Raw genomic sequence first — 25,246 nt, 5'->3', positions numbered from 1 at the left:
AGTTCAGTATGTAAAAATCATTTATTTAATGAAACCCCATACTAAAACATCCCAGCATAGTGCAAGTCCAAATATAACACGATTGATGACGGGCTCCGTTCAGCAACCCACAGTAACATGATTCTATTAGGTTATCTGAAAAGCCATGATGTCTTTTTCTGTTTTTCTATGCAAAAATGCACCATGACTTTCCCAAAGACCCAGTATCTTTTTTACGGAGTGTTTTGGATTCTACTCATATTAAAACCCAGCCACTGGGAATCCATTGAGCTGTCCAAATGAGAAGCTACGCTGCAAAATGGAAAACGACTACAATCTGTTTCCAAGTATGGGCTGCATGATCATTTGTCAGGAATGTTGCAGAAAGGGATATTATAGTTTGACTGTGTCCTCCTAAAATTCACATTAAGATCGAGTGAGCCATGGGCCAACAGGTGCTGTGGTAGTTAAGACAGCTGAATCACACATGGCTGACTGCACAGGTGGAGTTCCAGACCTTCTGACTTGAAAAAATGCCAGGTACGTTTGCACTAGTGCCCAAAATCCCAAGAGGAAAGTGGAGAAGGGACTGTGATGTGGCCATCCTTCTGAGGGGCTATTTTTTACTTTCCCTATCTCTGTCTGTCTTTGGTTGAGCACACATGCACTATAGAAAAAAAAAAAATCAGTGAGCCATTGTAATAGTGCTGAGAGGGTGAAGACTTAATCTGCTTATAGTGTTGAAAGGTAAGGCCTGTGGGAAGTGATCAGATGCCAGGGTAGAACCCCATGATTGAAACCTGGTGGGTTTGTAAGGAGAGCCACAGACACTTGCTCCTTCCCTCTGCCATAAAAACCTTCCCCAGATGGTGGTGCCTTGCTCTTGGGACTTCTCAGCCTCCATAACTGTGAGCTAAATAAACCTCTATTCTAGCAATAGAACAGACCAGAACAGGGTGATTATGTTTAGGTTGGAGATGCCCTCCAAAGTATATTCCAGCCCTGAAATGATGCAGCCTTCAAATGAAACTATTTGACAGTTTCATGAATAAAGCAGACCAATAAACCAATTAGCTTTATACTATGTAACATATTTCGCACTAAAGTTGACAAAACTTGTCAATTGATAAGAACCTTTGTAACACTATTTAAATGTATCCTCCTTTATACTCAGGATCACACCCCTTAAAGCACAGCCTCAAACCAAAAGCAGCTGTTGCAGTTCAAGCTGGTGTTCTTAGCCTATGGGTTGTCAGAAAAGTCATGATTATTTTTGTTTTTCTATGCAAAAATGTGTCATGACTTTTCTAACAACCCATACATGTCCGGCTGTCTCCTACCAAATTATTCACTATGATGATCCACGGAAATTTCATACATTGCTGCTAGTAACTGAGAAGGATACTAGTAATCTAGCTTTAGAATTTTCAGCAGTGGATGCTGCAATAAAAGCAGAGAAGAAGGCACCGTAGGCTTGTCATTTGTATATGGAAAATGTGCCAATGGGATGCCAGGGTCTTCCAGGACCGAGAAACAACTTTAGGCCCATTCAACACAGACATCGGCCTCCAAATGGATTGGGAGGATACCCAGATGGGGTAAAACGAGGGCTGTCTACCTCAGTGGGCTTTAGGTTATAGCAGGAGATAATCATATAAAGGAAAATCCATAGCTATGTCTTTATACTGAATCAGAGAGTGACTTTTGGACCAGCCAGAATCACTGCAATCCATTTATAGTTTTGTTTTTCTCATTTAGTATGGATATAGAGTTGGCCCTCCCATATCCATAAGTCCTGCATATGAAATCCATGAATAAGGACTGACTTTAAAGGACTTGAGCACCCATGAATACTGCAGGAGTTCTATTAACATCACTCGATACTGAGAGACGGTGGCATAACTGCTGAAATAATATGTTTAGGCTGTCCCCATTGTCTAGTGCTTGACTCTAGCTGGATCCCATATGGCCTGTAGTCTGAATCCTGCCCCAGACAGCCTGAACATCATGTTGGGCACCTGTGAGTGTGCCCCAAATCCCAACGAGATGGAGAAAGGGAGAAGGGATTGTGGTATAATCATACCCCTTGTGTGGAGGATGCTTTCTCTCCACCCCTCTTTCTGGTGAGTGTGTGCACCCTCTGTCAAGAATAAAATACAACCATTCAATATATACCGACTATCCGCACTCTATGGTAGAGAGCGAAAAATTGGAGGACATAAAAGCAGTGAAGGTACTTAACGAGAATAGGACAGTGTGCAATGGGGGAGGTGAAGAGGATAGAGAAAGATAGCAAGAGAACGATAGAGAGGCAGGACGTTCATGAGAAACATATGGATTATTACGTGTTGATGATGACATGTATAGTATTCTCAGCTGGATTGGTCTGAGAAGTATTTCATGATGGGTAAAGTCTTTTTACAAGCAAAATGAGAAATAGTGATTGACTCTTTTAAAAAATAACTAGAATAAAAATAATAGTGATTGGGAAAAACATAGAAAAGATACGGAATGTTGAAGTGGGGAGATTAATGTCTCTGTATTGACTGACATGCATGGCATTCCCTTTTGAAAAAGCAATGTAATTCACTGTAAAGTTATATGTAATCCAATGTAATATAAACAAGATTATGATGATAATAAAAAGTAAAAATAAAAAAAAAGACTGCTCAAACTTCACTCAGGTCTACAGTTCTGACTCTCGGTGCCCCCCCCACCACCACCCCAGCCTCATACTGTAGTCGCTGGCCAGCTAGTAAAGACTCCCTTTAAACTTAAAAAGAAAAAGAAAAAGAATAAAATACAACATTTTTCTGCGCGCGCACCAGGGGGACAGAGAGGGAGAAAGCACCCTACACTAGAGTGTGAGATCTAGCCACCTTAACCACAACTATGGGCTGCCCCAGCAATTTTCAACTATGTTTAAAACTAAACACAAACAGAAATCCTTAGGAAAAATCAAATTGTATCTAAGTAGTTGACAGAATTCTGTTCAAATCTATCCTTTTATTTTTGGAGAGGTTTTTGTTATAGGGTGTGTGCACTCTCCAGAAAGACAGAGAGACAGAGAGATAGAAAGTGAGAAATCACCCCCCAGGGGGGGATGGCCACGCTGCAATCCCTTCTCCTCCATTCTCCTCTCGGGATCTTGGGCATGCACACACATGTGCCCAGCATGAGTTTAAGCCACCGGGTCCAGGACTTGACCTACGGTCAGCTACATGGGAGTTCAGGGACATGGGCATGACCCTTTCTTTCCACACTAAGTGCTGGTCCCTCAAATATATTCTAATAAAGAGATGTGTTAAAACATTTTCAGCTTAAGAAAATTTGAATGTAACAACAAATTCCTCATTTTTCCTGTATTCAGTTCTTTCTGAAACATTATTAAAGTTATTACAGAAATGAGACATAGAAGGATGGAAAGAAAATATTTGCAATAAAAACAATAAACACAAACTGGCTAATACCACCTGGGACTGGTGTACTCCACTGCTGATAAAAATTAAAACACCCTATTACTGGCTTGATAGTGTTAAGTCCCACAACATCAAAAATGAAAAGCTAGTCCCATGAGCTGTCAGTAAGTGTGCGAAGTCAAAGCATTCATCAGCACGAGAATGCCTCCAGCAGTATGCGTGTCAGTATGTATGTACTGCCATCAGCTGTCTATCAAGTTCTGCAACTGCTGTAAGAATATCCGCCTAACAAACGCTGAAACTGGGCATCTGCATTAGCACTAGTTCACTGATGCTTTCCCTGCCAACCTCACATTTTCCAATAATAAAACTACACAGAAGTTGGGATTTAAAAGGCTAACAGCACATTTTATCAGAAATCTTAGAATATTTTCATGAAAAAAGTTGTCTAGTGACATAAATTGCTTCTGCATCAGTTCCACAAACAAGACAAGGACCTAAAACATCCAGACTGTTCACAGACAGAGTCCTACTGGGAAGCAAGCTTGTGATTTCAATACGGTCTTTCGCAGGATCAGTGCTGAGCCAGGAACTCATAAGAGACTGGTGAACATTAGCCTGGTTACAAACACTGTGAGACAAAATACTAGTTCTTCCCCCTGCGAGAAAAAAAGAAAAGGAGAAAAAAAGATTTCAAGACTAATTTTATATTAGTAAACACCTGAACATCTACTGATATTTACACAGGCAATGATGTAAACTTGCTAACCTTTCAAGAGAACAAGTAACACTGTAACACACGGCGTTTGGCCAAAGGCTTATTTGGTGATATGAAATACTCAAACTTGTAATAAGGATACAAACTTGAAGTCTTAAGTCAAAGCAGATTTAATTTAATGGTGGTTCAAGTCCTGGAATGGGCGGCTTGCTTCCTCACTTTTCCTCCCTCTCTCTTTCTGCCTTTCTCTGGTGAGTACATATGCCCTATAGCAAATTTAAAAATGATAATAAGTAAAATCAGTAAAAATAAAATTTCTAATGCAGGCTAAGAAGGAGGAAAATACAACCAAGTTCTCAGCTAATCCTTAGGTAAACTGGCTCCACAAATGAAGTTAGTATAGGCATGCTTAAGGGGTCTTCAGAGAGTTCATGGAAAATGCATTTTATGAAAAAAACTATGCTTGGATTTCAAAACTTTTTGCCCCAAATTAAATTCATATTTTATTTTCATTTCCTCAGGAACTTTTGAAGACTACCTCATACATGCTGCACATTCCATACTTGAGAATTTTTCTGGATAAATTTTATCATTTTCTCTTTAGTTTTTGTGTGTTTGTTTTTTTAAACTGTATCTAACACTGTTTTTGAATGGTGTAAAAATTAATATATTATTAGAACAGCTGAGATAAGATTTTTTCCTAGTCTCCCTGTAGCACTTTTCTTATCTATCCTCCCGGAATACATTGTCCACAGCAGCCAGTGACTCTTTAAAAACATAGGTCAGATCATGACAGTCCCCTGCTAAAAATCTTCATGGCTTCCTATCACACTCAGAATAAAACTTACAGTCCTTATCATAGCCTACAGAGTCCTCTGGGATCCACCCTTCAGCCACCAGTCCTTATGTCCTACCCCTCACCTTCCCTGCTGGCTAAGCTGTGGCCACGGTGGCTTTGCTGTCTTCTGCCTGTCACAGGCCTTGGTACTTCTTGTTCCTCTGCCTGGAATGCCTTCGTGTGACTCACACTTCTACTCCTCTTGGGTCTCTGCTCAGATGTTACTTTTGCCAGTGGCTTCTCCTTCCATCTCTCACTAGTAGCTCCCCTCACCTGTGCCTTTATTCTTTATCCTATTCTGCTGTAGTCTACCTATCGGTAGTTATCAGTATACTTGGAACAGTTATTTTTCTTTCAGATATTAGTTCCCTTTCCCACTTCTCTTTGCTCCACTGTGTGCTGTGGGAGCTGTGCGTCTGCAAACTCCATTTTGCAGGCTCCCTTGCCATCTGCTGTCCAGATGGGCTCTGCCAGTGGGAGGTACTGCTGGTGGGTGACTGAGAAGGTGGAGCAGGGACGAAGCAGCTCTCTCCAGGCCTGGTGATGATAACACTGGCAGCAGACCCAGCGCTGGCTGAGGTGGCACCTTCTCTGCTCATCCAGAAGCAAGCCTTACAGCATTTCCAAGAGTGCAGCAGCCGATGTACTAATGACGTTTGATTTCTGGGCATGACCCTTTCTTTCCATTTGCTCTCCAGCACCCCTGTGGTTCCCTTCTGTTTTCCTAGTCCTCATGTGAAATCAATTATTTTGGTTTCTAGGGGAGTTTCTATTTTTCTGATTGGACCTTTACTGACAGGTTATTTTTTAAAAATTCTTAAAAATTTTGCCAAAGGTTGGAACCAGCTGATAGTGTAATGGTTACATTGCTGGACTCCCACATGACTGACCATGGTTTGAGTCCTGGACCTGGTGGCTTGAAACTCACACCAGGCCTTGTGTGTGCATGCCCAAAATCTCGGGAAGAGAATGGAGGAGAAGGGATTGTGGCATGGCCATCCACCCAGAGGGTGATTTCTTGCTTTCTGTCTCCCTGTCTCTCCAGTGAGTACGCATGCTCTATAACAAAAATCTACCTAAAAAAAAATTTTTTTTTTTTTTTTGGTGAGAGGGAGCATGTGTTCACAGAAGAGAGAGAGAGAGAGAAAGTAAGAAAGCACTCCTTTGAGGGATAGTCGTGCTACAATCTCTTCTCCATTTCTCTCTTCTTTTGAGATTGTAGACATGTACACACACACACCTGACATGTTTTCAAGTTACCAGATCTGAAACTCAGATTGCACAGTTGGCACATGGAATCCAGCCACCTCAACCACCATGCCACCAGCCCGCCCAGATGCATCTTTTAATTGTTGTTATTGTTGTCTGCTAGAAAATGTGTCCTGTGTGTTTATAGACTTTTTGTTCTGTTCCCTGTTGTAGACCCCAACACTCAGAAGAGTGTAGTAAACATGGCAGGAACTCGATAAATATTTCTGAATAAATGAGCAAATAAACTTTGGAACCAAAGATGAATTCTAAAAAACAGCTCCAAAAATGCAAACAAACAAACAAACAAACAAAAAAAAACCTGTCCTCGATTATGAGTATACAGTTTCTGGCTGACCTTTACTTACCACTGACTTTAATCAGGAGACCCAGCCTCTTAAGCTGGGAAGTAACCAGCATCTTTGTACATAAAAAAATCAGCTTTCCTCCTCCACATGCTCTGCCTTGGCAACATGATGTGAAACAGTTCCCAGGGCCTATCTTGGGATAGGCCTATGGCATGAGGGCCCAAGTAAATGGGACTCTCCAAGAAGAACCTGTGTAAACTGAGCCAGCCTTGCATTTCTACTCATCAACAGTACAGCAGTAAGTAGCTGACAGTCTAACTGCAAGTCTTAGCATACCAATAGGTTGTTGGCAAAGTCGTGACGTAGTTTTCTATATTTCTCTATGCAAAAATGCGTCATGACTTTTCCAATGACCCTACAATTTACTCTTGAGGCAGAAGAATGGAAACACTGCCAGTCTTTAACGTTAAAAATATGAGAACAATTTTTTTTTTTAATTTGCCAGAGGGCATATGCGTTTGCTGGAGACAGAGAGAGGGGAGAAAGCACCACCCATGGAGCATGGTTACACCACAATCTCTTCTCCACCTCTCCCTCCATTTGGAGATTTTTGGAGATGTATGCACTCATGCCTAGCATGTTTTCAAGCTGCCAGGTCCAGGTATCCCACCACAGCATTGGCCACATAAGATCCAATCACCCTAATCACCAGGCCATGGGCTGACCTGTGAGAACAATTTATTTTTTTAAAAATTATTTATTTAACTTTATTTATTCATTCATTCATTTTTAACTTGACTAGAGAGATACAGAGAGAGAGAGAGAGAGAGAAGGTGAAAGAGCAAGCCACCAGGTCCAGGACTCAAACCGTGGTCAGCCATGTGGGAGCACCCAGTGCCTTAACCACCACGCTACCTGCTGGTCCCATCAATTTCATTTTTTTTAAAGAACTATTTTATTTAACTTTATTTTTTATTTATTTGTTTACTTATTTTAATTTGACCAGCGAGGGACAGAGGGTGAGGGGAGGGAAACTGAGAAAGCAAGTCATCTGGTCTGGGACTTGAACTGTAGTTGGTCATATGGGAATCCAGCACCCTTAACTACCAAGCCACCTGCTGGCCTTCTCCTGTATGAGAACTTCTACTTTGATATTTTAAAATATAATAAGATTACACCCAAGAATTATCATTATTATTTTTTTTACCTTGGTAAAAGAGCGATGACTTCTCAGGTGCATCTGTGGAGGCATCCCAGTGCCACAGGGATCCATCTTCAGAACAGGTAAACAGATGATCTGGGTTTGATGGGTGAAAGTGAACCTCCCACACTGAGAAATAAAAACAGGGAAACTTATTCCTATGCACATTAGCTGAGCAAGAACATTAAAACTCTTGTCTACAGGTGTTTTCTTCCAGTAACCTTCATCATACAATTTAGTCTTAAGCCTATGATAAAATCAAAGCTGCAGGATTAAAGAAAAGACACTTCTCTAATGGCATGTAGACTGAAAAAAGAATCTACTTGCACGTTGAGTCTGAAAATAAGTCACTCTATTACAGTCTTTATGAGAAAAAAAATGGGATACTACAAGATATTTTTAAAAACTGATAAGTTCTCTTCAATTCCTCTCATTTTATAAAGGCTGTACTATCGATCAAAAAAGATCATAAAGAGTATACAAGTAAATTTATTTCTTTATTTATTTTAGATTTTTGTCATAGGGCACATGAACTCACTAGAGAGAAAGAGACAGAGGGACAGAAAGCGAGAACCACCCCCCCAGGGGATGGCTATGTTGCAGTCCCTTCATCTCCATCCTCCTCTTGGGATTTTGGGCATACACACACATGTGTCTGGACTGAGTTTCAAGCCACCAGTTCCAGGACTCAAACTGTGGTCAACCACGTAGAAGTCCAGCACCTTAACCACTATGCAATCTTGCCATCTGCCGGGCCCTACAAGTGAATTTCTAAGAAGCAGATGCCAATGTTGGTTCATGCCAAAACTCTAGATACTTCTGAGCTACGTCATATAAGTAGCAACTAGCTCTTCCCAAATCAAAACTTTGAAATGTTCCAGTAATTTAGATAGTTTCAGACAGATTTAAAAATATATATATATTAATTTAATCATTGTTATCATTATTTTTATTTTGACCAGACAGAGAAGGAAAGTGAGAAAGCAAGCCACCAGAGGTCTGAGACTCGAACTGCAGTCAGCCATGTGGGAGTTTAGCGCCTTTAACCACCATGCTACCTGCTGGCCCCCAGACAGCTTTTAAAAAGCCATTTTAAGAAGGGATCCAGCTCAATTCCAAGCTCTGAACTTAAAGGGAACTTTATGTCAGGTCATCCCTGTAGCCTGGTAGTTGTAGGAGTTGAATCCCACATGGCCAGCTTTGTGGTTTGAGTCCTGGATTCAATGGCTTGAAAAACACTTTTACAAGTGATGTATGCCCGAAATTCGGAAAAGGGCAGAAATAAAGAAGGGATTGTGGCATGACTATTCTCTGGGAGGGTGGTGCTCTCTCTCTCTCTCTCTGGCAAACATATGTGCCCTCTTATAAACTGAAGAACATTTTTAAAGAAAGGAACTTTGGGGCCAGCAGGAAGCATGATGATTAAGGTGCTAGATCCCTCCCACACAGCCGACTGCAGTTTGAGGCCTATACCCTGTGACTTGAAAAATGTGCTGGACACATGTGTGCACATGCCCATGGCCAAAATTCTAAGAGGAGAATGGAGAAGAAACAGCAGCACGGCCACCGCCCCTGCTCCCAGGGATGATTTCTCACATTCCCTCTCCTTCTGGCTCTACTAAGCACATATACCCTATGGCGAAAATCTAAAACAAAATACTGGGTTGTTGGGACAGTCATGACATGTTTTTGCATGAAAAAAAAAACATGGAAAAATACAGCATGACTTTCCTTTTTTATTTATTTATTTATTTATTTGGAGAGGTTTTTCGCTATAGGGCGCGTGCGCTCGCCAGACAGACAGAGACATAGAGACAGAAAGCGAGAAATCACCCCCCAGGGAAGATGGTCACACCACAATCCCTTCTCCTCCATTCTCCTCTCGGGATCTTGGGCACACATGCACACGCGCCTGGCATGAGTTTTAAGCTACCAGGTCCAGGACGCGAACCACGGTCGACAACGTGGGAGTCCAGCGACATAGCCATTACGCTAACTGCTGGTTCCCAGCATGACTTTCCTGATGACCTAGTTAAACAAAACAGAAAAACAAAAAACTTGAATTTTGTGTTTCCATAGACATCTGGTAGCCAGTGACTAGCCAGACTCCTTAGGAAGTTAGTGGCAACCTGCAGGGGCAGTTAACAAGAGTTCTATGAATCTGGGCTATATGACCTTAAGAGAATCAGCACAGGAAGTCCTTGAATTGCACATGTGAAGGTGGTAACATTCATTCTGACTTTACCACAATTAAGTATCGTGCCACAAAACATAAGAAAGTCACCTTCCACAGGAGAAAAATGTTTTCTGGGTCAGTTCCTGTAAACTCCATTCACAGTGTTTCATTAAAAAAGCTTGCAGAGAGACCAGCAGATGGCTTAATGGTTATATCGCTGGACTCCCATGTAATCAACTGTGGTTTGAGTCTCAGATCTGGCAGCTTAAAACTCACTTTGGGCACGTGTGTGTGTGCCCAAAATCCCGAAAGGAGAACAGAGGAGAAGGGATAGCAGAGTGGCCATCCCCTGTAGGGGGTGATCTCTCGTTTTCTGTCTCTCTGGTGCACGCCCTATAGCAAAAATCTCTCAAAAAAAAGTTTGCAGAGCCATTAGCTGCTTACCTAAAATCTAGGTTTTTATATATTTATTTAACTTACAATTAGAAAACTCCTATAAAACTATTTCTAGGTAGGAATCAAGAAAAATTCAAAACAACATATGACCAGCCCCTGTCACATGGGGTGCATCGGTTAACAGCACCAGCTGAGTTAAGAGAGGCTGGTAAGAAATCTGAAAATATGTAACTCTACCACCAGGTTAGCTCACATCAGCGTCTAGGAGAGCTTCATTTGTTCTTTTATTATTATTAATGTTATCTTACCTGGGTAGAAATATACCTGACGGAGGCAAACAACTTCCTATACTTACTCTTCCTTTTTTCCCCAGAGGGCATGTCTCTCGCCAGAGACAGAGAGAGAGAGAGAGAGAAAGCACCCCCAATGGGGCGTGGTTATACCACAATTCTTTTAACTCCGTTTCTCCCTCCTGTGAGGATGTAGGACATATGTGTACATGCATATGGCATGTTTGTCAAGCCACGGGGACGGGGATTCAAGGCTGGCTATGTGGGATATGGTTCCCTATGCACACCTTAACTGCTGCGCTACAAGGCCTGCCCAAGTTTCTATCCTTTTATTTGCTCCTTGAATATAATTTCCCCATCCTAGCTTCTTGAATATAATCTTAAAGTCATTTAAGTAATAATGTGAAACTTAAGCAGAGACATCGCAATATTGGTTCAATGTTTCTTTCTTTATACATTTTTTTTTTTAAAAAATTAGGGCCCAGCAAGTGGCTTGAGGCTAAGGACATTGGACTCTACATGGCCAACTGCAGTTCAAGTCCCGGACCTGGCAGCTTGCTTTCTCTCTCTCACTCTGTTCCTCTCTGGCAAAATTAAAATAAACAAAGTGAAATAAAACAATTCTTTTAAAAATAATCAATTACTTAATTAATCTGTTTATTTGCTGTGATTTTCAAGCTGCCAAGTCCAGGACTTGAACCACAGTAGGCCATGTGGTACTACAGTGTCTTAACTACCACACTACTTGCTGGTCCACGTTTATAATACTTTTATTCAAGCAGGCTTTTCTATAAACCTTTTTTTTTTTTTTTTTTTTTTTTTTTTACTTTTTAAAGTTTTTTCCTATAGGGTGTGTTTGTCTGCCAGCTCATGCTGGGCGTGTGTGAATGTGTGCCCCAAATCTCAAGAAAATGGAGAAGGATGTAGTATGGCCATCCTCCCAGGGGATGATTTCTACTTTCCCTCTCTGTCTCTTCCTTGTGAGTGCATATGGCCTACAATAAAAATACAATTAAAACCTCATGCTTTCTGTGCAGATAGCAGGCCCACAAGCATGGCGAATGACCCTAAAACCCGCCGATCTTTCTGTAAGAAGTGTAGCAAACAGCAACGTCATAAAGTGACACTGTAAAAAAGGGCAAGGATTCTCTGTATGCACAGGGACAGCAGCGTTATGACAGAAGCACAGTGGCTATGGTGGACAGACTAAGCCTATTTCCCGGAAAAAGGCAAAAACTACAAAAAGATCGTGCTGAGGCTTGAATGTGCCGAGCCCAACCACAGATCTAAGAGAACGCTGGCTATTAAGAGATGTAAGCATTTTGAACTGGGAGGAGATAAGACGAGAAAGGGTCAAGTGATCCAGTTCTAAGCCTCATCTTTTTTATCATGAAGATGACAAAATCTTGAGGTGAATGTTCACCTCATTTGATTACAGTTGATCTTTTTGTGAGGGAATAAAGTAATCGATAAAATTCTCCCTTTGATTCATGGTTAACAAACAAAACAAAACACAGTTTATTTTTTATTTTTAGAGACTTTAACTATAGGGCGTATGCACTTGCCAGAGAGAAATCACCCCCTGAGAGAGGATGGCCATGCTGCAACTCCTCCTCCATTCTCCTCTTGGAATCTTGAGCACACGCCCACATGCATCCACCATGAGTTTTAAGCTGCCAGTCCAGGACTCAAACCACACTGACTACGTGGGAGTCCAGTGACGTAACCATTATGCCATATGCTGATCCCCTCCCCTCCAAAAAATGTTTGTCCAGTCAAAAAATTCCCCACCAAAATCAAAAGACAAACAGGAAAAAAACCAGAAGATAGCCCATGTATCTCTTGTTCTTATTGGGGTGGGGGGAAGATGTAATAAATTGAAAAGCAATAGATTAACAAATACGAAAAATTGCCTGTATTTGAGGTGAAAAAGGGCATTATTAATTACATCCCTGTGTTTTGTTTTGTATTTTGAATCAAGATGGGTTTAAGTAAGTTAAAACTTTCAAAGTCAATGAGGTAATCTATTTGTGAACACCTGCCCTTGTGTTGGGCAGGTTAAAAGCTTGAGATAAAGTTTGAAGTTTGTTACTCAAAAAAAAAGGCATTATTACACACTTAAGTATGATAACATGTTTGTTTTTGTTGGGTGTGTGGGCTGAGAGAAAGGCAAAGTGATTAGTCACCATCCTGGGAAGATGGCCTGCCACAATCCTTTCTCTTCCTGTTTCCACTTGGGATTTTGGGCACACATGCACATATGCCCAAGTGTGATTTTCAGATGCTGGATCCAGGACTTGAACTACTTGGTGGCCATGTGGGATCTAGTCACTTAACCTCCATAATACCTGCTGCCTCCTTAACTGGTACTGTTTTTATGTAGAACAACTTGACAATTTGTGTCGCAGTTTTAAAATTACATGAAAGTGGGCCAAGAGATGACATAGTAGTTAAGATACTGAATCCCATATGGCTAACTCCACAATTTGAGTCCCTGATCTGGCAGCTTGAGAGACGTGCTGGGTGCATTTGCCTATGTATGTGTGTATGCCCAAAATACCAAGAGAATGAAGGACAAGGGATTACAGATTACAGCATGGCCATTTCCCTGAGGGGTGATTTCTCACTTTCCCTTTCTCTGTGTCTCTCTCTGGTAAATACCAAAAAGTCAAGAAAAAAAAATTATGTGAAAGTTTGGCTCAGCAATTCTACTTCTAAATATTGATCCAAAGAAAACCAGGGGATAAAGATGGGTATCTAAGCACATTCACATAGTTGTGGATATGTTCATGAAACACATTAAAGAACTTAAATGCCAAATAAAAAGGGATTCGTTCATTTTTATTTTATTTATTTTTTGCTATAGGGCGCATACGCTCGCCAGCAAGAGAGAGTGTGAGAAATCACCCCCTAGGGGGGATGGCCATGACACAATCCCTTCTCCTCCATTCTCCTCTCGGGATCTTGGGCACGCAAGCCCACACGCCCAGCGTGAGTTTAGTTTAAGTCACTGGGTCTGGGACTTGAACAGCGATCTACTACATGGAAGTCCAGCAACATAGCCATTATGCTAACTGCTGGTCCCAAGGGATTCATTAATTATTTAAATGTATACAATTCAGCCACTGAAAGGTATGATGTAAACTGTGATATAAAGTGGTTTATGTCATATAACTCTGCGATAAAATGTTCTTTCTTTGTCTCCACAATACTTACTTTCAGCTTCATGGGCCTTTAGCAGAGACACAGGCATAGTACCTTGTCTAACATCCCAAATACTCAACATCCCATCCTGGCCACCAGTAGCGACAACGTGCTGTTGGTTGGGGTGTCTATCAACACAGTGGAGCGGCACTCGGTCACCAGTCCTTTTATAGGAGACAAATGACATCAATATGTCGGGAAGCATGTTTCTTTGCATAACCCAAGAAACATACATACATTTTTTAAGATATTTTTGTTATAGGGCGTGTATGCGCTAGCCTGAGAGACACAGACAGAGAAAGCGAGAAATCACCCCAAGGGGGATGGCTACATTGCAATCCCTTCTCCTCCATTCTCCTCTCGGGGTCTTGGGCATGTACGCACATGCACCCAGTGTGAGTTTTAAGCCACCGGGTCCAAGATTCAAACCATGGTGGACTATGTGGGAGTTCAGTGACATAACCATCACGCCATCTGCTGGTCCCAAAACATCTTGTATTCTAGGAACTAAGTGATAACTTTGTGGCTGGATCTCCTGGCCTTAATGGTGCCAAGACAATAAAATTAACTAGCTTAAATATACTTAAACAGTTAAAAAAAAAAAAGCTTTTGAACTGAAGGTCAAAATTATTTGCTCTCTTTTCAATTTAGAGACATGGGAAGCAAGATAAGATGGTAAGATGTATAAAACACATTTCCATTTCTTAGATTTTTAAAAAATTATACAGCAACTACACAGAATACTTTTCAGTTCGACTGTATTTAATGCTTCATTTATATAACTAAATTTTTCAGTAAAATGCAGCTTGCTTTTTCTTTTAAGAAAAGGAGGGCACATGTGTTTAACAGAGAGAGACATAGAGACAGAGACAAAAGGAAGAAGGCCCTGCCCCCAATGGGCACGGTCATGCCACAGTCCTCTCTCTTCTAGTTCTCCATCCTGTTGGGATTTGGGGCACAAACACAGTACCTGGTGTTTTTCAAGTACCAGGGCTGGGATCTGAACAGTGGTTGGCCATGTGGGAGTCACCTCCCTTAACTACTAGGTTGTAGGATTGGCCCAATACATTCTATTTTCTTAAGGCAGAAATGGTTATGTGATCCCACATGGCTGAGTACACAGTTCAAGTCCTGACCCAGTGCCTTGAGTGTGTGTGTGTGCACCCAAAATTCCAAGGAGACCGGAGAAGAAAAGACTGTGATTGTATTTTTTCCCCCAGTTATGTCAAGAGTGTAATTTTCGGGAACCAGCAGTTAGTGTAATGGCTATGTCGCTGGACTCCCACGTAGTCGACCGCGGTTTGCGTCCCAGACCCGATGGCTTAAAACTCACGTCAGGCGTGTGTGCGTGCGTGCCCAAGATCCCGAGGGAGAATGGAGGAGAAGGGATTGTGGCGTGACCATCCCCTCTGGGGGGTGATTTCTCGCTTTCTGTCTGTCTCTGTCTGGTGAGCGCAAGCGCCCTATAGCGAAAACCTCTCCAAAAAAAAAAAAAAAGAGTGTAATTTTACCCACATCGATACAACCACTTAAGGAGAAGAATTAAGTTCTCTATTAAATAACATAAACAGCAAAGAAAGAAAGGCTCTAAATCCATACAACAAATACTTATTAAAATAAGGCAGCCATACCAAGCTCATCAAGTTAAAATTGTTTTATCACATTTAATGAAGGATTACTCTCTTAAAATTAAAATACAATATGGTTTAAAGTGAGTTGCTGCAATTGAGCAAGTTAATTTTGCAATACAGTACTTAAATTACTAATCAAAACTTACAATGATAATATCTGCGAGGGCTCATTTCCTTGTTGTCTGAAATCCCAGATTTTCAACTGTCCAATTGAATTTACTGTAAGAATCTCAGGAGTTCGAAGAAAGGTTACAGCATGGAGTGTACTGCTATCGGCATTGTCTACAAATTTAAAAAAAGAGTACTTTTTTTTTAAAGAAAATTTGGAGAAAATCTTAAAACACGTTCCTTCTATTGACTGAAACATTACTAAGTTTTTATAGAGAAATGCACAGTAATGTATAGGCCTAAAAGACTCACCTTGGATTAGAAAAATAGCCCTCACAGGACATGTGAACTATTTTCCAAGTGGATGGCTGAAGTTTCATATATTCTTCTTTCTCTATTGCCTCTTAAGACAATCACCCTGCATTTCTTTTGTATTTTTAAATCTGTTTATTTTTTAAAGATTTATTAAATTTTATTTATTCATTTATTTATTTTTAATTTGAGAGAGAGAGAGAGAGAGAGAAAGAGGGGAAGTGAGAAAGCAAGCCACCAGGTCCAGGACTCAAACTGTGGTCAGCCATGTGGGAGTGTCAAGTGCCTTAACCACCATGCCACCTGCTGGTCCCTGAGACAATCACCCTGCATATCTGAGATAGGCTCGTTTCCCTCTGGTCTTTGAACTTACATTCTACTGGGCCAAACCCCAGTGCTTCTTACAGGGCTCACTATGATTTGCGCTATTCGGCTGACTCATCCCAGGTCTATGTGTCCTTCCCCTCATCAACTGTTTCCTTCTCTCTGAAGTCCTTCCTTACCATAATAGTTCTTTTCCTTGATTTCACAGGCAAGTTAGATTTTACACCAAATAATTTAACATTCACTTAAAGACTTTTGTTTTGTGCCACTTCTCTGCATTGCCACAAGGCAATGGTCTTTTATAATGAAATAAGTAATGAGGCCAGCAGGTGGGGTGGTGGTTAAGGTGTTGGACTCCCATATGGCTTACCACAGTTCAAGTTCTGGACCTGACAGATTGCTTTCTCACTTTCCCTTTCTCTGTTTCACTCTCCTGTCTTCCTCTGGTAACTGCACATGCCCTATAGTAAATTAAAATAATAATAAATTAAATAGATAATTCTGTATTTTTTAGAAATAATTTAACTTTATTTATTTAGTTAGTTAGTTATTTTTGAGAGGTGTTTGCTATAGGACATGTGAGCTCCCCACAAAGACAGAAACAGACAGAGACAGAAAGCGAGAAATCACCCCCTCAGGGTATGGCTACGTAGCAATCCCTTCTCCTCCATTCTCCTCTCAGGATCTTGGGCATGCACGCACACGCGCCCAGCGTGAGTTTAAGCCACGGGGTCCAGGACTTGAACCGCGGTTGACTACAGGGGAGTCCAGCAACGTAGCCATTACGCCAACTGCTATTACCTATTTATTTATTTTTATTTGATCAGAGAAGGACAGAGTAGGAATGTGAGTATGAGAGACAGAGAAAGAGAAAATGAGAAAGCAAGCTGCCAGGTCTGGTACTTGAACCACAGTTGGCCATGTGGGAGTCCAGCACCCTTAACCACCATGCCACCTGCCAGCCCCGAATAAATAATTCTTTTAAAAAATAATAAAACGGGTTGGCAGATGGCATGGTAGTTAAAGATTCTGATTCAAGAAGTCTATGGTGGTCAACTGTTAAAAATCTCCTCAGGTAAGTCTGTGTGAAGTGCAGTTGAGAACCACTATGCTAGAATAATCCTTCTAAAGTGACATGGAATACATTACTTATCTGTTCAAAAACTTCCAATGGTTCTGTAATTTTTTTTTTTTTTTGAGAGGTTTTCGCTATAGGGCACGTGCGCTCACCAGACAGACAGGAGAGACAGAGAGACAGAAAGCGAGAAATCACCCCCCAGAAGGGATGGTCACGCCACAATCCCTTCTCCTCCATTCTCCTCTCGGGATCTTGGGCATGCACGCACACACGCCCGGCGTGAGTTTTAAGCCACCGGGTCCGGGACGTGAACCACGGTCGACTACGTGAGAGTCCAGCGACATAGCCATTACACTAACTGCTGGTTCCCTGGTTCTGTCATTTTTTATCCAAAAAAATAACGTCGGGGCGAGCAGCTAGTGTGGGGGTTAAGTACTGGACTCCCACATGGCCAGCTTTGGTTTGAATGCCAGACGTGGTGCTTTGCTTTCTTATGTCCTTTCTCTTTCTCTGATGAGCACACATGCCCTACAGCAAACTTAATAATGATAATAAATAAATTTTTAAAAATTAAACAAAAAAGTAACCTGTGTGGTTCTGTATTAGAGATTCTTTGCAACCTGGCCTCAGTTTATCTTTCTTGTTTCGTCTGATATCTCTCTGACATAAATACCTAAAGTCAGGTAAAACTACATTTTTTCTCTTTTTCTGAATGGCTTTATCTTACCTCGGGGCTAGTCCCTTTGCTTCTTTTTTTAATTTATGTATTATTATTAGCAACATACTGTCTTGACAAAGGGATCCTGCCTTGTATATTTTCCTATCCCTCAGATACCTACTGCTTAGCGTACGCCAAGTGCTCGATGACTATGTGGTGGAAGGAAACAGGATTTTCTTACCTATTGTTCTTACAGCTTCCTTGTGATCAGCTCTGAAGAGATTTATTCGACCATCTTCTCCAACTGTGACAATTTCTGGGCTACTGCACACGATACCCGTACACGGGGCACTGCTGTAGGAAGGGCTGCCGGGGCTCGTGTGGTAGTGAGCTGTTGTCCACTGCTGGTTGACCAACAGAGTCTAGGCATCAGAAATGATCATTAAAGCAATGTTCCATGGAACTAGCATTTTTTTCCTCCAATAAGAGCATTATAAACAATTGTTTTTTAATTTGCCAGTGTATGTGTGTGTGTGCACTCATTAGGGAGGTGGTATGCATCCCCCAGTGGAGCATGGCCATGATGTAATCCTTTTCCTTCAATTTGTCCACCCTGTCAGGATTTCGGGCATGCATGCCCACATAGCCGGTGTGTTTAACCACTAGGCGACAAAGACAGCCCCCAAAGAGAGCATTTAAAAATCACCTCATACCCCTCTTGATAAAGATAGAACTCTCTCTTTTCTCTTTTGTACTGAAGTGTAGAAACTACTGCTACTGAATAAAGTTCAAAAGGACAATAATGTCCCACATTTATCTCAAGCTAAAGAAATGTTTTTTTCAATATTAAGTAGTTGATGTTCAAAAGCAACTCTTTAAATTCTTAATTGGAATGTGCCTACATCAAACAAATAAATGTCTATAACTTTTTAAAATTGGCTCCATTAAGAAAATACTAACAAGGGGAACAGCAGATGCTGTAATAGTTAAATTGCTGGACTCCAATGTAGTCAACTATAGTTCATGTCCTGGACCAGCAACTTAACTCATGTGGGAAGGTAGGGGGGGACAAGTGGCATAGTGGTTTAGGTTCTGGACTCTCACATGGCCAACTATGTTTCGAGTCCCGGACCTGGCAGCTTGCTTTCTCATGTTCTCTCTCTCTCTGGTCAAATTAAAAGATAGTAACAATAAATAAAAACAAAAAACAACTCACACCAGGCATATGTGCATGCGTGCCCATCCCCCACTTCTCCTCCATTCTCCTCTCGGGATCTTGAGGACACATGCACATGTGCCCGGTGTAGGTTTAAGCCACTGGGTCTGGGATTCGAACCGCAGTCTACTACATGGGAGTCCAGCGACATAGCCATTATGCCAACATAATGGTCCCAAGTGAGGTTATTTTAAAGACTTGTTCCTAACACCAGGCTCTAAAGATCATCATTGTTTTTATTTACTTTTTGAGAGATTTTTGCCTTAGGGTGCATACGTTTGTTAGAGAGAGAGAGATAGTGAGAGGAAAAGTGAGAAATCATCCCCTAGGAAAATAGCCATTCTGCAATCCTCTCTCCTCTGTTCTCCTCCTGGTATCTTGGGCTTGCATGCACACATGCCCAGCCTGAGTTTCAAGCCACTGGGTGCAGGACTTGAACTGTAGTTGGCCATGTGAGAGTCCAACAACGTAACCACTACACCACCTGCTGGCCCCTAAGATTAGTACTTAACAGTGATTTTTCCCCCCTAAACCTGGGCACAGAATAAAAGCATTGGAAAAAAGTATGCATTTAGTGTATCTTCCCTTCTAATTAAGACCTGGGTTCTATCCACAAATATAAAGCAGTTATTCCTGATCTACCTCACAGAGCTCAATAAAAGCTTACATAAACACGGTTCTAGAATTAATGCATCAAAAAGTGGTTAATATTTTTCCTTTTCATGTTTTAAGAATATAGAATTTGTGGGACCAGCAGTTAGCATAATGGCTATGTTGCTGGACTCCCATGTAGTGGACCATAGTTCGAGTCCTGGACCCGGTAGCTTAAACTCACGCCGGGTGCCTGTACATTCGTGCCCAAGATCCTGAGAGGGGAATGGAGAAAGGATTGCGGCATGGCCGTCCTCCCTGGGTGGGGGGGGTTGATTTCTCACTTTCTGTCTTTTGTTTCTCTGTCTTTCTGGCAAGTGCACGCACCCAATAGCAAAAAACCTCTCCAAAAAATATAGAACTTGAGACAATCAGGTGGCATGGTGGTTGAGGCCTTGGACTCCCATTTGGCAGACAATGGTTCAAGTCTCAGACCTGGTGGCTTACTTACTTTTCATTTATCTCCCTTTCTGGTCAAATTAAAACAGTAGTAATAATAAATAAAATAATTCTTAAATAAAAATAAACTATATATATATATATGTGTGTATGTGTATATATGAAAATTTACTATTTGCATAATCATTAAACGTGGCCTTTTAAAGTCTTTGTAAAAATAATTAAACTATGAATTTTTTTTTAAAATAAAAGTTCTTTACCTGGTTATTCGGATGATGAAGAAAAAGTGTTACACATCCTGCTGATGAAGCAGCTACAATTCTTTCCTGGTCAAAAAACTAAACAGAAAGTTAGTGCTTACTATAAATTCAGAAATATGAGTAGCAACAAAGTCCATTTGTTTAATTCAATTAACAGTAAATCTATAGCAATTTTAAAAAGCAGAGAACCTATAAATGCCATGCAAATGTGTTAACAGATCTTAAAGTCCAACTGCTATATAAATATAAGTATTTTCATGAATAGTAAGAATATTTTTCTAAACTCATTAACCTATAAGCTTTAGAAAAATACCATTCCTAGAGCTAGGTAGCTTTCTACAAAATAAAAGGCAGGGTCCCTTAAGTCATGCATACCAAGACTTGAAATCTTTATTTCATCCCTACCAGTTATATCCGGTTTTGAGACTTTGACCAAGTTTTCTAAGTCTTGTTAAACCTTTAATACAGAGAGGAGAGTACTAATCCCCACTTAGGGAGCTGTTAAGGAGAATTCACAAAACAAGACCATGTAAATTGCCCTGCACAGTATTTCTTACATGGTACATGAGCTTGGCATACATTTGACAGTCAGTGAATAAAAATATAAAATCTACATCACCCTTCCCCCATTTTGCCACTAAATACCTAAATGATAATAGGCAAATCATAATCAATATATTGAGAACTTGAGTGAGACTGGACAACCTCTTAAGGTCTTCTGCATTGTTAAACGTATTACTCTCAGTTGCTTTAAGTTACCCTTTGGATACAACCCAGATTTACCTGCAAATCCATTACATCCCCATGGTGTTTGATATCGCACAATAATTGATGATCTCCTTCAAATCCTCCATCAGAGTCCAAGTTTCCAAAGTCTCCAATAGACCAAAGTGAAACATAATTTTCCTATAAAGCAGAAAATGTTATCTTGAGATGATTAAACGCTTCAATTCTCAGCAAGCAGAATATGCATTGCCTTCGGGCGACCTGGCTTCAATAGCATCTCCGACAGATGGTATGGTAAGAATTTAAACACAGCGAGATACGAAGTTCAGGCACACCACCGCGGGCTCTGAGCTGCGGAGCAACCGAGCCGGAGACAAGGGGCCTGGGGGGACAAAGAAAGGCGAGAGGTGAAGTTCTTGGGCCGGCGAGCGGGGCGCGGTTCCTGGAGATAGGCGGGAGGCAGGGGCTCCCATACCCAGGAGTGGGGGTACCTCATTGTCCCAAGAGCCCGTAGCGAAGGTCTCCGCGGTCTGCAGGCTCCCCGGAGGCAACGGCCGCCAGCGCGTTTTGCTGATTTTCTGAGACACAAACTTCGCATAAATTTCCTCCATGCCGAAGCAACCGCAGCAGCTACCGCAAGCAGCTCAGCGCGCGCCTCTCAGTCCTGCCCCTTCCCGCTGAACCCTGATTGGCTGGGACCTCAGGGAGAAACGGTGGCCGCGGAGAGCCAATTCTCGTCAGTGGGAGGTGTGGGCATTCCTAGCGCAACATCCCAAAGTACCTGCGATAGCTGTCCTCAGGGCGGCGACTCTGAGCAGAGAGGCAAAGAGCGCCTGGGCGCATGTGCAGCAGGATTTGCTACTTATCTGCAAAATCAGCATAAGAACACTGAGACGATGTATTCGTGTAAATAATCAATCGTGCAACCTAAAACAAATTTAAGAGAAAATAAAATCAGCGCTGGAGAAATTACCTTGACAAATATATAAGTATTCAGGTGCGCTTCACTGCAAAAAAAAAAATAAATAAATAAAAAACCAAAAATCAAAATCTTTAAATTCTCATGGAAGTACCTTGACTAACGTACCAATGTGTGGTCCTAAACCTTTCCCTCTTTGTCGTCCAAACAAATAATCTGCTTCAAAGTTGCTAATACAGGTGGTGTGGTGGTTAAGGTGCTGGACTCCCACATGGCCGACTGTGGTTCAAGTTCTGGACCTGGCGGCTTGCTTTCTCACTCTCCTTCTCTCTCTCTGAATCTCTCTGGTAAAATTAAATAATAATAATAATACAATTTTTTTAAAATCTATTTAAAAAAAAGTTGCTAATACATATTCTCAGGGTCTCCTGGTGGAATTCTGAACTGAATTCTTCAGTTTTAGTCCTGTCGCTCATTGCCTAGTGGGCCATAACCCTGGCCAATCCCCTTATGAATCTAGTTCAGAATGAGTTCGGTGATTATCTAATGACAACAGCCCAGGGATCAGGGCTCTAGGGTTCCATCTGTGCGTTCTGTTACACCTATAATATCCTTCCATACTTCTTACTCTAATTCTGCAAAACCTCCAAGGATCAGGTCCTTCCCCCACCCTCCCCTGATGACCTTAGCCCATGATGATCTAAATAAACACAGCCCTTTACATCTAGATCACTAATAGCGCTTACATTTTGCCCGTTGTTGGTGCTTTGTCTTTTGATACAGATCCCTCAATTAGAAGGTAAATGATAGAGAATATAAGAGGTATAGTATCTTTTATATCTCTTTTCACTACTGGTATTCTTTTTTTAGAGTTTTTTGCCTTAGGGTGCATGCAGGGTGGGGGGGGGGAGACAAAGACAGTAGGAGGGAAAGTGAGAAATCACTCCCCAGGGGAATGGTCATACAGCAATCCCTTCTCTTCCATTTTCTTCCTTGGATCTTGGGCACACAAACACACACTCAGCATGAGTTTCAAGCCATCAGGTCTGGGACTCGAACTGTAGTCAGCCAAGTGGTAGTCTAGAGACATAATCACTGTGCCATCTGCTGGTCCCACACTACTGGTATTAACTGTATATTGGTCGTTTCTTTGAAAGAGGCTGTTGACCCAGCCCCCATGGCCCAGTCAGTAATGTACTGAACTGCAGTGATAGAAGCCACATGGCTGACCCAGGGTTTGGATCGGCTAAGGAGACCCGAAATATGCATGCACAAAGTGCCTAGGATCCTGATGAGTTGGAGGGCTGGGGAAGGGGATCATGGTGTGACCAGACCCTGTTGCAGGTTCACTCTTTCTCACATGTGCACATTTTCTTTCATGAATAATATTACTTTTTTTTTTGAGAGGTTTTTATGCTATAGGGCACATACGCTATCCAGAAAGACAAGGAGAGACAGAAAGACAGAAAGCGAGAAATCTCAGGATCTTGGGCATGCATGCACACATACCCGGCATGAGTTTAAGCCACTGGATCCAGGACTCGAACCGTGGTCGACTACATGGGAGTTTAGCGACATAGCCATTACTCTAACTGCTGCTCTCATGAATAATATAATCTAAAAAGGGTGCCATGATATATTGTTTTTACCTGATATTGGTACTCCTACTTCACTGTAACAGCTTACCAAAGCATCACATGTAAATGCAATCCATCTAGGTCAGCTTTAGAGTTATCGGGTTTCTAGAAGACTTTTTTTTTCACCAACCAGATCATCAGATAACAGTAGAGATAAAATGGAAAGCTATCAAATGGATTGCAGTCCAAATCAAGAATTTTATTCTTGTGTAATACTGAAGTACCTCGTAGAGCTGGCTGTGTGACCTAGTGGTTAAGAGACCCAGACCCCACATGGCCGACCACATTGATTTAAATCCTGGTCTCAGCTGCTTGAAGAACACTCTGGACTCATGTGTGTGTGTGGCCCAAATCCCAGCAGGATGAAGACATGGAGAAGGGATTTGCAGCGTGACCACGCCCTGATTTTTGGGCAGGGGTGTGCTTTCTCCCTTTACCTCTTTGTCTCTCCCTCTCTGGTAAGCACACACACACACACACACACACACACACACACGCACGCACATACACATCATCTGGAAATTTAAAAATAAGTAAATGAAGCGGTGTTCCTTTTAAACATAAACACTGTCTTCTGTGTGGTTTCATTTATGGATACAGAATCTCACAAAATGGTTGGAAGCAGTCTGTCTCATGACAAAGTCTGGCAAAAATTAGAACTTGAAAACTGTTGCTGACATAGTAGCCAGGATGTCTTGACAAGACAGTTTCATTCCTAATAGTTTACTGGCCTAACACATAGCTGGATTCTATCAGTCTCAGTCCTAATTAAGAATTAGCAGTTTGGGAACCAGCAGATGGTTACCTTGCTGAATCCCCACACAGTCTACTGTGGTTCAAGTCCCAGACCCAGCAGTTTAAATTCACGCCGGGAACGTGTGAGCTCAAAATCTTGAGATGAGAATGGAAAAGGTGGCCCCCCCCCCCCCCCCTGCAACACTGCAGGGGGGAGAGGTATGATTTCTCACTTTCTGTCTCTCCAGCGAGCGCACGCACCCTATAACAAAAATCTCTTTTTAAAAAATGAGCAGTTTGGAAGCAACTGGCAATGTTCTGGTGCCCTATGTAATGGTAGAATTTATGAGGCTTCGTTAACTGAAAACTTGGTTGGGATAGTAACCCATTCATCATAGGATACTGTGGTATTTGAAAACCAAATGTAGTTCTTTACATTCGTTTGTTCTTACTAGCAAAGCACCCCCCTTGCCCCGTGCCATGGCATGGTATTAGTCTTCCACTCCAAATTTGCGTGGAATTTAGAGTTGAGCTCAAAGCAGGGTCCCAAAGCCTCCGCTTAACCAGTGGACGCGCTTGTCTCAAAGCCAGAGGCTGGTGTACTCGGGTCGGAGAGGGCCTTTTCCTTTGGGTTCCCTAACCATTAGTATTCTATTATTCAGGCTGCACCACAGAGAACCTCGGCTCTAACCGACCTAAATATTAGTGAATTGGGTTGGGTGAGGCAGGGCGAGGAAGCCCGCCGTCTAACAATCTGGACAGCTATAGGAGCAGACCCGCCGTTCGCCACAGCTGACCCCGCGGCGACTAACGAG

The 25,246-nt window shown here is 41.8% G+C and overlaps 1 protein-coding gene across 1 annotated transcript; it reads right to left on the bottom strand.

Moving 5' to 3' along the window:
- Positions 1-3,779: 3,779 nt before the first annotated feature.
- Positions 3,780-21,869, bottom strand: NUP43 (nucleoporin 43). The gene is made up of 8 exons (XM_006140026.3): positions 21,632-21,869; positions 21,198-21,320; positions 20,415-20,492; positions 18,130-18,310; positions 15,555-15,690; positions 13,790-13,941; positions 7,718-7,840; positions 3,780-4,057 (listed from the first exon to the last, which is right to left on the bottom strand). The coding sequence occupies exons 1-8, from the start codon at positions 21,749-21,751 to the stop codon at positions 3,831-3,833; spliced, it is 1,140 nt and encodes a 379-aa protein (XP_006140088.1). The 5' UTR covers positions 21,752-21,869; the 3' UTR covers positions 3,780-3,830.
- Between the last annotated feature and the right edge of the window lie 3,377 nt (positions 21,870-25,246).

Source organism: Tupaia chinensis, unplaced genomic scaffold, assembly GCF_000334495.1.
Source record: "Tupaia chinensis unplaced genomic scaffold, TupChi_1.0 Scaffold000014_1, whole genome shotgun sequence".
Lineage (NCBI taxonomy): Eukaryota > Metazoa > Chordata > Mammalia > Scandentia > Tupaiidae > Tupaia > Tupaia belangeri.
The sequence above is the reverse complement of the archived record's forward strand: the minus strand, read 5'-3'. Positions and strand labels throughout refer to the sequence as shown.